This window comes from Oncorhynchus mykiss, chromosome 19 (genome assembly GCF_057628025.1).
Source record: "Oncorhynchus mykiss isolate SJ-2025 chromosome 19, ASM5762802v1, whole genome shotgun sequence".
Classification (NCBI taxonomy): domain Eukaryota; kingdom Metazoa; phylum Chordata; class Actinopteri; order Salmoniformes; family Salmonidae; genus Oncorhynchus; species Oncorhynchus mykiss.
This window is the reverse complement of record NC_143040.1, coordinates 31,237,976-31,253,338: the sequence shown is the minus strand read 5'-3', so window position 1 is coordinate 31,253,338 and position 15,363 is coordinate 31,237,976. Positions and strand designations below refer to the sequence as shown.

General features: G+C 41.5%; 2 protein-coding genes across 2 annotated transcripts in view; both read left to right on the top strand.

Annotated features, from left to right (window-relative positions):
* The window catches only part of LOC110498673 (uncharacterized), a 33,927-nt gene extending 25,705 nt beyond the window's left edge, over nucleotides 1–8,222 (top strand). Inside the window, 9 exon segments of the mRNA XM_090209694.1 lie at nucleotides 132–1,277; nucleotides 1,569–1,680; nucleotides 2,088–2,121; nucleotides 2,123–2,186; nucleotides 3,312–3,429; nucleotides 3,664–3,800; nucleotides 4,195–4,343; nucleotides 5,789–5,937; nucleotides 6,176–8,222. Of these exon segments, the coding sequence (XP_090065820.1) occupies nucleotides 132–1,277; nucleotides 1,569–1,680; nucleotides 2,088–2,121; nucleotides 2,123–2,186; nucleotides 3,312–3,429; nucleotides 3,664–3,800; nucleotides 4,195–4,343; nucleotides 5,789–5,937; nucleotides 6,176–6,204 (1,938 nt within the window). The 3' untranslated portion in view covers nucleotides 6,205–8,222.
* Nucleotides 8,223–9,000: 778 nt separating this feature from the next.
* On the top strand, nucleotides 9,001–11,187 carry LOC149975170 (uncharacterized). Its single transcript, XM_090211763.1, has 6 exons — nucleotides 9,001–9,059; nucleotides 9,604–9,714; nucleotides 10,007–10,117; nucleotides 10,236–10,307; nucleotides 10,472–10,546; nucleotides 11,017–11,187. Exons 1-6 carry the CDS (start codon nucleotides 9,015–9,017, stop codon nucleotides 11,098–11,100), a joined length of 498 nt encoding a protein of 165 aa, XP_090067889.1. The 5' UTR covers nucleotides 9,001–9,014; the 3' UTR covers nucleotides 11,101–11,187.
* The last annotated feature ends 4,176 nt before the right edge of the window (nucleotides 11,188–15,363 follow it).

The following is a 15,363-nucleotide window of genomic DNA, read 5'->3' as shown; positions in this document are numbered from 1 at the left end:
ATAAACCCCATCTCTATAAAAACAGAACACATTGACAAGGATTCTCCAGAAACTTTACCTTTCATTATATGAATGGCAAAAGTTTGTCCAGAAGCTATATCTTTTGTTATATTTACAAAATGTTTTTCCAGAAACTTTTCATTTCGTTTTCCAAGGACATTGTTCCAGATGAGGTCAATGAGGGGGAGGTCCTGCCGACCTTCATGACCTTTGAGTCTAGCAGTCAGGAGCAGGAGGACGGGGACATAAGCTCTGAGGACAATGCTAATGTTAATGTGGGTCCCTCCAATGAGGGAGGGCTGTTTGAGGTGTCCGACAGTGGTGAGAGGAGCACCCCCGTCCTGCTGAGAGATAAGGCACTGGTGGACCTCCTCCAGGGGGAGTCAGCGGAAGAAGAGGTGGATGAGGAGGAAGAAGAGGAGGAGGGAAAGATCGAGTCTGAGGAGACACAGTCTGAAGAGGAGGAGGAGGAGGAGGGAGAAGAAGAGGTGGGAGACTTGGAAAAGGAGGAGGAAGATGTAGAGGTGGATGTGGAGGCAGAGAAAGAGGCGGAAAAGGTGAAGGCGATGGAGGATGAGGAGGAGTCAGTTGAGGATGAGGAGAAGAGGGAGAAAGAGGACGAGGAGGAACATGTGGTCGGGGACAGAGGAGTAGAGGAAGAGGTTCAAGTTGAAGAGACGGACAGCAACACCAAGCCTGAGATTCCAGAGGATCTGGACAGCGACAGCGACAACACAGAGGCTCTTGAGCTTGAGGAAGGGAAACCCCTCGCCGAAGACGCCCAGTTCCTTTCAAATAAGAAAGTGGAGGCCGAGGTGGAGGAGAAAGAAGAACAAGCTAGCAAGGATGACGAAATCCCCACTGCCACTGATGACTATGAGTCCCAGCCAGACATACAAGACGCCGAGTTCACTGAGAGCCAGGAAGTGCTCGGCCAGTACAAGTACGATTCCCAAGAAAAGGGGACCAATAAAAAAGACACAGACACTGAACTCCAAGAGACAAAGAACAGTGTGGATCTTGATGGGACACATCTTTCTGTAGAAGGGGGAGAAGAGAAGGAGGAGAAGAACATAAACAAGAGTGCCAGTCACACCAGAGGCAAAGCCAGGAAGCAGAGGAAGAACCAGAGAGTGAGGAAGCACCCCCTACAGAGGGATGAGGCCCCACCAGGAGAGGGAGTCCCAGACCACCAGGGAGATGAGGGCGTGAAGGAGCACTACCGTACCACCGACAGTGCTGTATACAAGCCCAAGAGGAGAAGAGCAGGGAAATGGGTAACACTCATCACAAATCGCCCATTAGCTATAATGCAATGTCATCCTAAAACTTCAACCTACATTGAACCATGTAACCCCTATATAAAGCTAGGCCCTTTTCTGCAGGTGACCTATTTGAAATTAAATCCATGGATGGATCTACTCTATTCCCAGAGCTTCCCAAAATGTGTGTACTATACAATATAGGAAATAGGGTGTAATTTAAAATGCAGCCCACATCTTATCTATTAACATCTGGGGGTGGTTTGTTGACCTCTATTGAGATTTCACCTTCCGTTTCCTACCCAGGCTCCCCTGGTGGGAATGAGCCCGGTCCAGATCAGGGCGACAGTGGTCCTCTACCCCAGCACCAGGCCCTCTTTGGCGGCCAGCCTATACAGACCCCAAGCGTCCGCTGCCGGTAAGTGTAAATCTCAGCAAGGCACGCACACACACACACACACATACACACCAGGAATCTGCTGACTGGGCCTTTTCACTAACACTCCCAGAAGAATAGTGCCACGCTACCAAAACAAACTCCCTCTCGTCTCCGCTGGATTAAGGGGTCAATGAGCGAGCTCATGTTGAATTCGAGCACTGTACAAACTCAAATGGCAATGGAATGCAGGGGGTAATGGCTGTGGTGGTAGTGCTGGGGTTTCCATTGACATCTATAACCTATGGAAAGTACGTTCTTGTGAATCATAATTAAGACATGATTAAAACATTAATAACACATGAACAAAGTATAAATACAATGACTTTGTTCCACTGTTACAAAATTATAGGGCATGAGTGTTATTAGGTCTTTTTTTTCTCTTTTAGACCCTTGTGAGAACTTCAGTTGTAAACATGGAGAAGAAGCCTGTGTGTGTGTGTCATGAGCCTTCTGCCTGCCCACAGAGTGTCACTGACTATGATCATGTGAGTATGAACAGTGGTCCTTGGGGTGGCCAGGTGCGTTTCAGAGTTTTAAATTGCCTCTGAATCAAATATACTGTAATGATCAGGCAGGGAGCAGGTCTCAAACCCTCGACCTTCTAGCCCGAAGTCCAGCACGCTATCGACTGTGCCCCAAAAGCATGCTTGAGCGGCAGAGTCGATATCCCCACTTATAAACCCAATACTATACAGTATGTTACAATACTATACAGTATGTACTGCTGCGAGCATGGGTTGAACCTGACCCACTGCTCTAGCACGTTCTCTCTATTCTGTCGAATAAACATAAACAATACGAAAGGAGTTCCTTTAAAAACATTTGGGAAAAGTTGCTATTAGGTTCAGACCATGGAAATTGATGTTACGTTGGTATGAAGAGATTCGGGAGACAGGCTCAGGAATGCAAATTACAGCGTGTGGTGTAAAGGCACGGGGACGAAGACCAAACAAACACGTAACAAAAACACAGGGTTGAAACCCCCCTAAAAGAGCGAGGAGTACCTAAAATAAATAACACTAACGCACAATGATTATCACACGGGACTAGACCCGTAATCATCTGCACAATCCACAAGGGCACGAAAGCCCAAAACACACAGCACAGGTACTCACACGCACCAACGGACATTATAACAATAATCGACCCCACTATCTATGGTGAACAAAGGGCACATATATACAAATACAATCAGTGGGAACAGGGGACAGGTGTGCACAATGAAAGTTCCAGAGATAACTGTGGCAATTGATAAGATCGGTACCACAGAACTATGCCTCTATAAAAGTTCAGATTTGGATAAGTATTCTGATCCTACATCTGTATTTCGAGGAAACTTGAAGGAAAAATGCCACGAATCTGGCAATGGTAGGTACAACCCTGACATGGTATTCTAGCAACATTGGGGAGCTGTTGGTTCTGTCTAGAATTGTATCTGCAGACCTCTGTTCCTAAGACAGGTGCACTAGCCTCAGTCCCGATAGAGTTGACTATATTGGAAATATGTGATGCTTAGTTGCTTACCAAGAGCAGGATCACTACAATATCTTTATCTGAAGCATGTTCTTTGTTAAATCCATAACTCATGAACTCATTTATCTTTCATGCAGGTATGTGGAACTGACAATGTCACCTACACACCCTGTGAGTTCTTTGCCACTAAGTGCAACCTGGAAGGCACCAAGAGAGGCCATAGACTTCACCTGGACTACACTGGAGTCTGCAAATGTAAGACAACTATAGTCAGACCACCTCTACAGTTTCTGACCAATACAGTAACTAACATGAAATAACTACATAAAGTATAACACATTTTTGTCAATTTCTTCTACTCCATATATTTTTATTTCTCTCTCTCGTTTGTTTCTCACACTCTATATATTCCCTCATCTTACCTTGTCTCTTCCTCTCCTCTCTTTCTCACTCTCTCTCTTTCTTCCCCTACCTTACTCTCTCTGTTAGTCATAGCACCGTGTATGACTGGCGAACTGGTCCAGTTTCCTCTGCGTATGCGCGACTGGCTGAAGAACGTCTTGCTGCATCTCTATGAACATGACTCCATGTCCCCTGGTTTCCTCACCCCCAAGCAACGCATCAGAGTGAGTAAACATATTTTTTTATTTGGATTTCATTTTTATAAATTTTTATTTAATTGAATATCATTGGATCCATAGATTTGAAAAAAAAAAACTCTCTTATGGACACACTTAACTATAAGCTTAAAATATGAGGGTAACACTTTACATTAGACATACCATCTATAAAGGGGTTATAGTAGTTTAATTATTAATATTTTCAAAATAATTTATATTCATATAAAGGGGCTTTATGAAGTTTAACCAACTGCATTCTTAGTGATTGATAGTATACATCTCAAAGACATAAAATCACCAGCACCTCACAACTGATTTTCTTGTTAGCACATATTCATATTCAATTCAATACAACTTTTATATTCATGTGTGAACATAAATGATGATGTCAATCTCCCAGGTGAGAAAGATCCACGAGAGTGAGAGGCGCCTCCATGCCGGCGACCACCCCATTGAGTTGCTGGCCCAGGACTTTGAGAAGAACTACAACATGTACATCTATCCCGTGCACTGGCAGTTTGCTCAGATGGACCAGCACCCTTCTGACAGGTACAGTACTTCAGGAGAAAGATGCATTTGTTTGTTGATGTCATAATCATGAAAAAGAACCAGAACGTAATTTTACACTGAGAAGCAAGAGCCTCTTGCTTACGCCAAGCTTTCATTGAAATTAATATGAGCGTCTGTAAAAAGTTACACGCCTAGTGCAGCAGGCCAATATTAAAGAAGTGTAGCTATATGTCTTTGATATGATTCAATAGTGAATAGCTTCAATTGTAGCTGTTCATCTACACAAGACAGTACGGTTCGGTTCTCTGATTACGGTTCTCATTGTGAATCAGATACATGGTGGGTCTGAATCTAATATGAGATTAAGAATCAGTTTAACTGAACATTTCACATTTGAGTATACCTTAAAGGCCCATAGAGTGGGTGACACAAGTGGAAGCACAGCTGGGATATTACTGGAATTAGTCCCTTTGGGTAAATCCAGTTCAATACTGTGTGTGAATCAGTTCCAGTTTTGGGGTCAGACTTCCCCATATGCAATCCACAATGGAAGAAAATGTAGTGAAACAGGTAAGCACGATTTCAAAATCAAATCAAAGTGTATTTGTCACGTGCGACTAATACATCAGGTACAGTGAAATGCTTACCTACAAGCCCTTAAACAACAATGCAGTTATAAGAAAAAATAAAGAAAGTAAGAGATAAGAATACCAAATAATTAAAGAGCAGCAGTAAATAACAATAGCGGGGACATATACAGGGGGTACCGGTACAGAGTCAATGTGCAGGGGCACCGGTGTTGAGGTAATTGAGGTAATATGTACATGTAGGTAGAGTTATTAAAGTGACTATGCATAGATAATAACAGAGAGTAGCAGCAGCGTAGAAGGAGGGAGGGGGGGGGGGGCAATGCAAAAAGTCTGGGTTGCCATTTGATTAGCTATTCAGGAGTCTTATGGCTTGGGGGTAGAAGCTGTTAAGAAGCCTCTTGGACCTAGACTTGGCACTCCGGTACCGCTTGCCGTGCGGAAGCAGAGAGAACAGTCTATGACTAGGGAGGCTGGAGTCTTTGACGATTTTTTGGGCCTTCCTCTGACACCACCTGGTATAGAGGTGCTGAATGTCAGGAAGCTTGGCCCCAGTCATGTACTGGGCCATACGCACTACCCTCTGTAGTGCATTGCGGTCGGAGGCCGAACAGTTGCCATACCAGGCAGTGATGCAACTCGTCAGGATGCTCTCAATGGTGCAGCTGTAAAACCCTTGAGGATCTGAGGACCCATGCCAGTCCTCTTAGGGGGAATAGGATTTGTCGTGCCCTCTTCGTGACTGTCTTGGTGTGCTTGGACCATGTTAGTTTGTTGGTGATCTATGTGCCAGTAATACACAATTAGAGACACTCATTTTTGTTTTCTGTTGCAAAATGTTTAAAAACGTTCTCCATTGTATAGGCTTATGAACATGACACTGGTGTTCCTATCCAGGTTCCTGTCCCACTCTGAGCTGGCCCCCCTGAGGGTCCCGTTAGTCCCCATGGAGCATTGTACCTCCCGCTTCTTCCAGGAGTGTGATGCAGACAAAGACAAATATGTGTCCTTCAGGGAGTGGAACCACTGCTTTGGCATTAAGGATGGTAAGAGTGGCAGTCTTATACAAAGTGAAAGCAATTCATTGACCAAAGAATGAGGCATGCGTGGCAATGTTGTGATAGTTGTAGTAGTTACATGTGAGTGAATGAATGAATGCTGCATTACTGTAGCTTACAGAAGGACCATGGTCATGTGCTTTCACACATTTGATAGTATGACCCTGCATTGTGAACTCTTGTAAAGATGTCATCTCTTGTGATTTTCCATTTTCCCCCTTTGCAGAGGACATGGATGTCAACCTGCTCTTCTGAGTCCAATCAGTACCTCATCAAGCAACCAGCTTAAATAAGCATTTAACAAAATAACCTTCAATCATGGCAGAACCACCTACCTTAATTGGAGAGTCACTTGTGTTGATTTGAACTGTATGTTTTTGGGATGTTCTGTAAAGTTAGCCTGGTGGAACCAGCCTGATCTCTGTGTTCACCATTCTATTTAACTTCACATATCAGTCTGGCATTGCTCCTTATTGAAACTGTTTGAGCCTATGTCTGTAATGAAAGGCATTATTCAAAACTAACTTGTCAGTGATGAGATCACCTTTAACCAATCAAAGGACGACCTAATTCAAAGAACAGGATTTTGGGGGTGGGTTTTCTGAGAGGATGCTGATTTGACCAGTAATTTCTTGGTTTGTCCAAAACTCCCATCCATTGGAGAAAGCCCAGATGTATATGTGCAGTAATCAGGCCAGTTCCACCATGCTACTGCAAAGTACAATTGACTAAAAAGTAAAAGTGAGGATGGACCACTGTCCTTCCATGTCTTATGTCAGATGGAAGAAGAGGATAGTTCATGTTGTCTTATTACAGTTGTGGTGGTTAATTTCTTTCCTATCAAATGAGTAGAGACAAACTTATCACACAAGTCAGAGTTATACTTAAGAGCTTTGCAATAGCAATGACCTTCAACGATTCACCATTTCTAATGATCCGTTGAGAGTAGCAACACAATGGCTACTGAGATTTTTTATAGCAAAGTTCCACCCCCTAGTCGACATAACAAACCACAGATATTAGGAACAATTCACAAAGTGAGACTTTATAAATGAGAAAGGAGTATCCCGTAGCCAGATAACATTCGCTATAAATTATTGTTCAGTTTGGCCCCTAAGACGAGGTTGCTATCTTGTTCCTGTTACTCCTAGTACAAAAACACCAACTCATCCAATGGCATAAATCAATTGTCAACTCTAGACACTACCACACACATCCCCCAAGGCCAAAGGAGGGAGTGACTGGTGCACAGACATTGTGGAAACCAGTAATTGGTTCCCCATTAATCACACCATCCCTTCACATGGTTTAACAGATACATTCACATATGAAGACAATGTTCCCTCCTGTCCTCTTCCCTTTCTGATATTCTGCATAGCACCAGGGACATGTGAAAGACAAGCCTGACCTCTCCCCTCTCTGGGCCCCAGTTGTCTGAACCCCAGCTGAGGGAAGAAGTGCAACTGCCAACACCAGAGTCCGAAGGGAAACATTCTAATAACAAGTAAGCATATTATGCAGATAAGACATCTTTATTATCTGTTACCCAACTAATTCTGATTCATCCACCACACAGTGTAGCTATTACAGTTAAATACTACCATGCTATTGTTTGAAGAGAGTGCAGAGTTATGAACTAGAAAATGTAAACCAATTAGGCACATTTGGGCAGACTTGATGCAACATTTTTAATTGAAATTAAACGGTTCTTTGGATCAGTCTAAAACGTTGCACATACACTGCTGCCATTTAGTGGCCAACATCTAAATTGCGCCTAAATTGGAATAATACATTGTGGCCTTGCTCTTGCAAGGTAAAGCAAATTTGGATCTATAAATATGTGGATGTTCTGTGATACTGTATAGCTGATAGTGGTATTAGTAGAGTAGGTGATGAGATTGTATTTTTTAAACAATTACAATGATATCAGTGTTATGAACACATTCCAAGAGGGGGAAAGTTTACGAGTGCTTTTTGTAGATGACAATAAACAAAACAAAAATGGACTTCTATGCAGGTGAAACAAATCACTATAGTTTTATGCAGGTGCATTTTTTTTGTATGGAAACCATTTATAATTGACTCTCACAATAAATTGAGCTTGAATAGAGTATTTATTTCTATGTCAAAAAGAGACATTTTAATGGCAGTAAATGTAGTAGAACATATGATGTTGACAGAATTACTAAGAGTTGAATGCTGTAACTGTTTTTTATGTCTTGCCTGATACAGCTACTTCACTAACGATTTTAATAAAAGTAATGTTGACCTCATCGGATCTCATCACATTCCTGTTTGATTGTTTTACTTCATGCACAATTGAATTGAATGTAACCAATAAAGTTATTTCATGCACTATGATACATTTATACAATGAAGAGAAACTACTCCAGTATTTAGTTTTTAGGTTACACTGAATTACACTCAAGCCTTCTTTATATTCTTATTTGATAATTTGTACTGTACAATGACATAATAGGGAAGTAATTGTAATAAGATGTGGTTGGTGATGTCACTTTCACGTCAGTGGTGATGCTTTGTCTCTTTTAGTTTAAATGAAAATAATAACCGGCATCTATTTTACACAGCCACCACAGGTGAACAGTTGACTCATCCAACAAAGGCTTATAATAAGGATATAATCGTAATATGATAATATGGTTCAGATTCCTGGTCTGGGTTTGCAATCCATGTGATTTTGAATAAGGCCCTCTTTCGGTCAGCAAGCCACAATTGTGAGATCAACATTTAGAGCTGTATTCTGATTGGACTGTTACCAGTGGACATGGAGGAAGTGGCTCTTTATAAGAGCAAAACTAGAAACAACATGTCATCTTCAGAAGTGTCTTTGTGAGTTGAAAAACTGCCATCATTCACAGATGTATGACAGATGACAACTTAACTATTTTCATGGAACAGCCTTCATGCAATTTAATCACATTTCAATTATTGATTTTGTATTGATTGAAAATTCATGACACAGGGTTATTGCTCCTATCGGTTATATGTTTCCAACAATGAGATGCTTTTCTGACTTTCTTTTTTGTTTGGTAAAGCAGAGCAACATGTTTTGTATGCTGTGGATCATCTTTCAGACAATGGCTCTCCTGGTAAGACACATTTAAATATTTATTCAATACTGTAGCTACCATAGCGTCCAGGCCTGGGTTCAAATACTTGGAAATTATTTTGAATACATTGAGCGTTTGCTTGAGTTTGCTAGTAGTGCCAGATTTGGCACATTCAGATTCAGGGTTTCCAGTTTTGGGACTTTTTAAAGTTAATTTAACTACATGTAGGCAAGCTCAAACAGGCACAAAGTATTTGAAATTATTTTTCAAGAATTTGAGACCCAGGTCTGATAGCGTCCACTGTGCTTTCCTGGTTTTATTTGTAGGTGGCGGCTGGAGGTATTGTGTGTTTCTTAAACATCTTAACAATAAGATATTGTTGATAAAATTGTCTTAATATACATTTACTTTCTGAGCTTCTTTACAATCACTGAGTATCTTTTACAATAATGTTATACATAAATACAATATAATAGACAAATGTATCAATAAAGTATAAAGAAATAGTGTGGACAGTATGACTCAGTGAGAGAAGTTAAGGCATTATGAGCTAAGTAATAGGATAATGTGCATTACTCCCCAGGGTGGTGGTGGTGGCAATGGAGGAGTTGTGAATGGAGGCATGGTCGGTAATGCTGTTAACCCAGGGGTTATGAATGGGCTTGCCTCAAATGGGCGACCCTTTCTGGCACAGGTACAGTGTGGGTGGTTAAAAAGTGTCCCTGGTTTAAAAAAAACTGTAAAGTGAATATAACTACACCATCAGTGGCATATTTCAGAAATATAACTTATATATTTAATTACATAGGTTTTTGTTAGATGATTGCAAGCAAACTTACTAGAGAATCATATAGACAATGCACTGGTGCTGCAGTACAGGCATTTTAAAAAGTAACTTCTGAACCAGCATCTGTACTATGGGCTACCTGTCTAACATGTCATATTTCTAATATAAACTGTTTCTCCTGGTCTAAACTATTCCCCAGCTGGTCCCCATTGGTGCTCTTCAGCAGGGTGGGGCACTTCCTGTAGAACAGGTGGGAGCAGCCAATGGCATGCCACTACAACAGGGACAGCTTCCTCAACTAGCCAATGGGGTTTGTCTCCTTTGTCCAACTTCACTTCTCTAACATTTACCAGAAGCCTAGAGATATCAGGAGTTTCTATTGAAAATAATCTGTGTTACAGTGTGACTGTTTAAACATATCTTTACAGGTTGTACCATTATTTGCAGTTCTGCCACAGGCAAATGGCATCGGAGGCCCCCAGGCTTCAATGTTGATGCAGGTATATCATTGCTGTTGTATCAGTAGTATGTCTTATAGTGTCGTACACCTAGATATCTCAATGCACCAAATACATCCCATTTAACAGTGTTCACACCTTGATGTCAATGACCCATGATGGTGATTTAGGCTCTCTCATCCTCTCCTCATAATCTCTCCTGTCAGATTATTCCTGTGGGTGGAGGAAACAACATCCAGCAGCCAGCTGCTGGAGGGAAGGCAGGCAAAGCTAGAGTCAAGGTAACATGATGGGCCACCTCTACTCATTAGTCATACAGTTGAGGGCACTAAAAAGTTCCCCAGGTTGACTGTGCTAAGCGGAGATGGCTTAAGTATCTGGTGAATGAGATTGGGTTGTTCTGTGGTATTAGTAGAACAATTGCCACAATGCAAGTGTGTGCAACACGGCCCTAACATATCCTAGCAATACATCAATATAAAATCCTGTGCACAGGAGTGCGCCTAGATCCAGGTGCTGGCTTTGGCAGGAACAACTACTGTAGTATCCAATAATATACAGTAGTTTGGCATAAGTATAGTAATAGTTTGTCACAAAAACATGTACTGTGGCACCAGATTATAAAAAGGTTTTAGAGCTCACAACTGTAGATTGCACAGACTACATCGCAGTCGCAAATAAATGTATTATGGACCTTGATATACTTTTGCAAGTGTTTTACCTGCTCTCTCATTTTAAATCCCTTTCACAGCATTCTGTCCCTTTCCATGGAATGGCCACATCAACAAGAACAAATACTCCACTGGTATATTCTCACAGTTATTCCTCCTCTTAACTTAATTTCTGACAGTGTGATTGCCATTATAACCCTCATCATGTATTTGAATGAATTGCCCTCAAATAAAGATGACTCATTTCCAAATTACCAAGGCATCTCTCAAATTAACCTTTATCCATTGTTCACGTTTTAATGACGTTTTCTCATGAAACATGAGGCAACTCAGTGGCCTTGTGGTTAGAGCACAGAGTTTCTAAATCCAGAGGCGCAACATCGCGTGTCATCCGGGAACGCTTGCGAAACAGACCAAGCAGACCAGAGCGGGGTTTGGGGTTTGAGAAGTCAATGAGAGAAGTTTTAAAAAATGTTTCCATTGCTAATTTTCTCTTAATGTAAAGGACAACCTAGATTCGAGCCAATTTCTTAAGTAGTTGAACATGTTATTACTCCAACCTAGTGGAAGTGACAAATAGACACTTTTTCATTTTCAGCAAAAATAACTTTATATCGAAGGAGTGCCTTTGATTTGATGGCCTGGACATGCACAGTTCGACTGCAGAAGGCTGTTAGACCCGATTACCTGTTTCTGAACATGAGTTTAGCTAGCCAAAGTCGCCATGACATTGCCTATTGGAAAAACAGTATCTGCCTATCTTTAATCTGTACTGTCTTCGATTAGAGTGTCCACTCTGAGATTGGAAGGGTGGGGGTTCAACCCACAGTCAAGTCATACCAAATGGGAACTGATGCCTCTCTTCTTGGCACTCAGCATTAAGGAGATGTATCGCGGGTAAGGCCTTGCGACAACTAGTGTCTTGTACATGCAAAAGACTAGCGTCTTGTACATCAAGCTGCCTCATGCTACAGAATCAAGACATACTGTAGTCTCCTGCCCCTACGGGCTGTTACGGCTCAGACAAGGCTTACTTGTCCAAGGTGTACTTCAAGAAACATGTATTTTCATGAAACATGCATTTAAATACGTCACTAAATAAACTAAACTAAGGTTGCAGCAATCCATTGAATAAATGTATTCAATGGATGTCAATCTTTGCAGGTTCTATCTCTCCATGTCCTGCAATCTAATTGCTATTCATTCCCTATTATTATTATTGACCATTGACCAGAATAAATTGCTTTCTTGGGAATGTGGGAGAGATCTAGATAGGTATTGTTAATTTGGTGTTGGAGAGGAAATTCCCTAAGACTCATTGATAGCTGAATGAAACACCACTGTTTAAACCCTACAAATTCTCACTAAATGCCAACACAACAGCGGGGGCAACACAAGACTGGCATCATAGATGCCTGGTTGATGAGGGTAACAACTTTACAGAACATTCAGATGGATAGAAATATATTCTATACGTAGAAATATATTGTATAGATCAGAATGACTCAGTTATTTCGAGAAGAGTATTAAAATGTCAGGTGAACGGCAAATGTTTTATGGAATATCTATATAGGCGTACAGAGGCCATTATCAGCAACCATCACTCACTCCTGTGTTCCAATGGCACATTGGGTTAGCTAATCCAAGTTTATCATTTTAAAAGGCTAATTGATCATTAGAAAACACTTTTGCGATTATGTTAGCACAGCTGAAAACTGTTTTTCTGATTAAAGAAGCAATCTTCTTTAGAAGAACATCTCCAATCTAGAGTCGGCTTTCTATTCCGCAACAAAGATTCCTTCACTCACGCCGCCAAACTTACCCTAGTAAAACTGACTATACTACCGATCCTCGACTTTGGCGATGTCATCTACAAAATAGCTTCCAACACTCTACTCCGCAAACTGGATGCAGTTTATCACAGTGCCATCCGTTTTGTTACTAAAGCACCACTGCGACCTGTATGCTCTAGTCGGCTGGCCCTCGCTACATATTCGTCGCCAGACCCACTGGCTCCAGGTCATCTACAAGTCCATGCTAGGTAAAGCTCCGCCTTATCTCAGATCACTGGTCACGATGGCAACACCCACCCGTAGCACGCACTCCAGCAGGTGTATCTCACTGATCATCCCTAAAGCCAACACCTCATTTGGCCGCCTTTCGTTCCAGTTCTCCGCTGCCTGTGACTGGAACGAATTGCAAAAATCGCTGAAGTTGGAGACTTTTATCTCCCTCACCAACTTCAAACATCTGCTATCTGAGCAGCTAACCGATCGCTGCAGCTGTACATAGTCTATCGGTAAATAGCCCACCCAATTTTAACTACCTCATCCCCATACTGTTTTTATTTATTTACTTTTCTGCTCTTTTGCACACCAATATCTCTACCTGTACATGACCATCTGATCATTTATCACTCCAGTGTTAATCTGCGAAATTGTAACTATTCGCCTACCTCCTCATGCCTTTTGCACACAATGTATATAGACTCTCTTTTTTTTCTACTGTGTTATTAACTTGTTAATTGTTTACTCCATGTGTAACTCTGTGTTGTCTGTTCACACTGCTATGCTTTATCTTGGCCAGGTCGCAGTTGCAAATGAGAACTAGTTCTCAACTAGCCTACATGGTTAAATAAAGGTGAAATAAAATAAAATATTAGTTGAGTATCTGGAGCATCAGCATTTGTGGGTTCGATTACAGGCTCAAAATGGCCAGAAACAAAGACCTTTCTTCTGAAACTCGTAAGTCTATTCTTGTTCTGAGAAATTAAGTCTATTCCATGTGAGAAATTGCCAAGAAACTGAAGATCTCGTACAACGCTGTGTCCTACTCCCTTCACAGAACAGCACAAACTGGCTCTAACCATAATAGAAAGAGTGGGAGGCCCCGGTTCACAACTGAGCAAGAGGACAAGTACATTACAGTGTCTAGTTTGAAAAACAGACGCCTCACAAGTCCTCAACTGGCAGCTTCATTAAATAGTACCCGCAAAACACCAGTCTCAACGTCAACAGTGAAGAGGCGACTCCGGGATGTTGGCCATATAGGCAGAGTTGCAAAGAAAAAGCCATATCTCAGACTGGCCAATAAAAATAAAAGATTAGGATGGGCAAAAGAACACCAGCATCCCGGAGTCACCTCTTCACTGTTGAAGTTGAGACTGGTGTTTTACGGGTACTATTTAATGAAGCTGCCATTTGAGGACTTGTGAAGCGTCTGTTTTTCAAACTAGACACTTTAATGTACTTCTACTCTTGCTCAGTTGTGAACCGGGGCCTCCCACTCTTTCTATTCTGGTTAGAGCCAGCCTTAATTTCTCTGAGCTAGGCAAGATCGAACACGGTTGATCACTGCCTGTTCACCCCGCTATCATCCAGAAGGCGAGGTCAGTACAGGTGCATCAAAGCTGGGACCGAGAGACTGAAAAACAGCTTCTATCTCAAGGCCATCAGACTGTTAAACAGCCACCACTAACACTGAGTGGCTGCTGCCAACACACTGACACTGACTCAACTCCAGCCACTTTAATAATGGGAATTGATGGGAAATGATGTAAATATATCACTAGCCACTTTAAACAATGCTACCTTATATAAATGTTACTTACCCTACATTATTCATCTCATATGCATACGTATATACTGTACTCTATATCATCGACGGTATCCTTATGTAATACATGTATCACTAGCCACTTTATACTATGCCACTTTGTTTACAGACTCATCTCATTTGTACATACTGTACTCGATACCATCTACTGTATCTTGCCTATGCTGCTCTGTACCATCACTCATTCATATATCCTTATGTACATATTCTTTATCCCCTTACACTGTGTACAAGACAGTAGTTTTGGAATTGTTAGTTAGATTACTTGTTATTACTGCATTGTCGGAACTAGAAGCACAAGCATTTCGCTACACTCGCATTAACATCTGCTAACCATGTGTGTATGTGACAAATAAAATTTGATTTGATTTGATTGACAGTATGGCAGAGAGATAATAAAACATAAAAACATAGAAGATCAACATCTATCTCATCATTGCAGTTACTTCGTACCCTGATCAGCTTATTCTGGGCTATCTGGAGCTTCCCCTTCAAAAGCTTAGATAAGCCCTCAAACCAGGAAGTACTAGCGTAGTCAAAATGGAGTCATTATCAAGCAGCTTGGACTTTCTAGCAAAAAATATGGTCCTGGCATTAACCTTCCCTAACACTTTAGTGACCATGCCCCAAAGCTTCCATCAAGGATGCATCCCAGATAGCTAACACAGGTTCTGGTAGTCAGCACCTCACCCGCTATATCCACTCTGTTTCCAGAGGACGTACACAATTTAGGTCTGGACCAAAAAATAATTGCCTCAGTTTTACTTAAGTGCAGAGATAGTAAGTAAAGCAGACATGAGTATGTTTTTCTA

Bases quoted from the DNA above. Each gene is read 5' to 3' on its own strand.
- LOC149975170 (XM_090211763.1), top strand. From the start codon at position 9,015: ATGTTTTGTATGCTGTGGATCATCTTTCAGACAATGGCTCTCCTG. The intron at 10,118-10,235 runs GTTTGTCTCCTT...ATATCTTTACAG, and splicing joins TTCCTCAACTAGCCAATGGG to GTTGTACCATTATTTGCAGT. The intron at 10,547-11,016 runs GTAACATGATGG...TCCCTTTCACAG, and splicing joins CAGGCAAAGCTAGAGTCAAG to CATTCTGTCCCTTTCCATGG.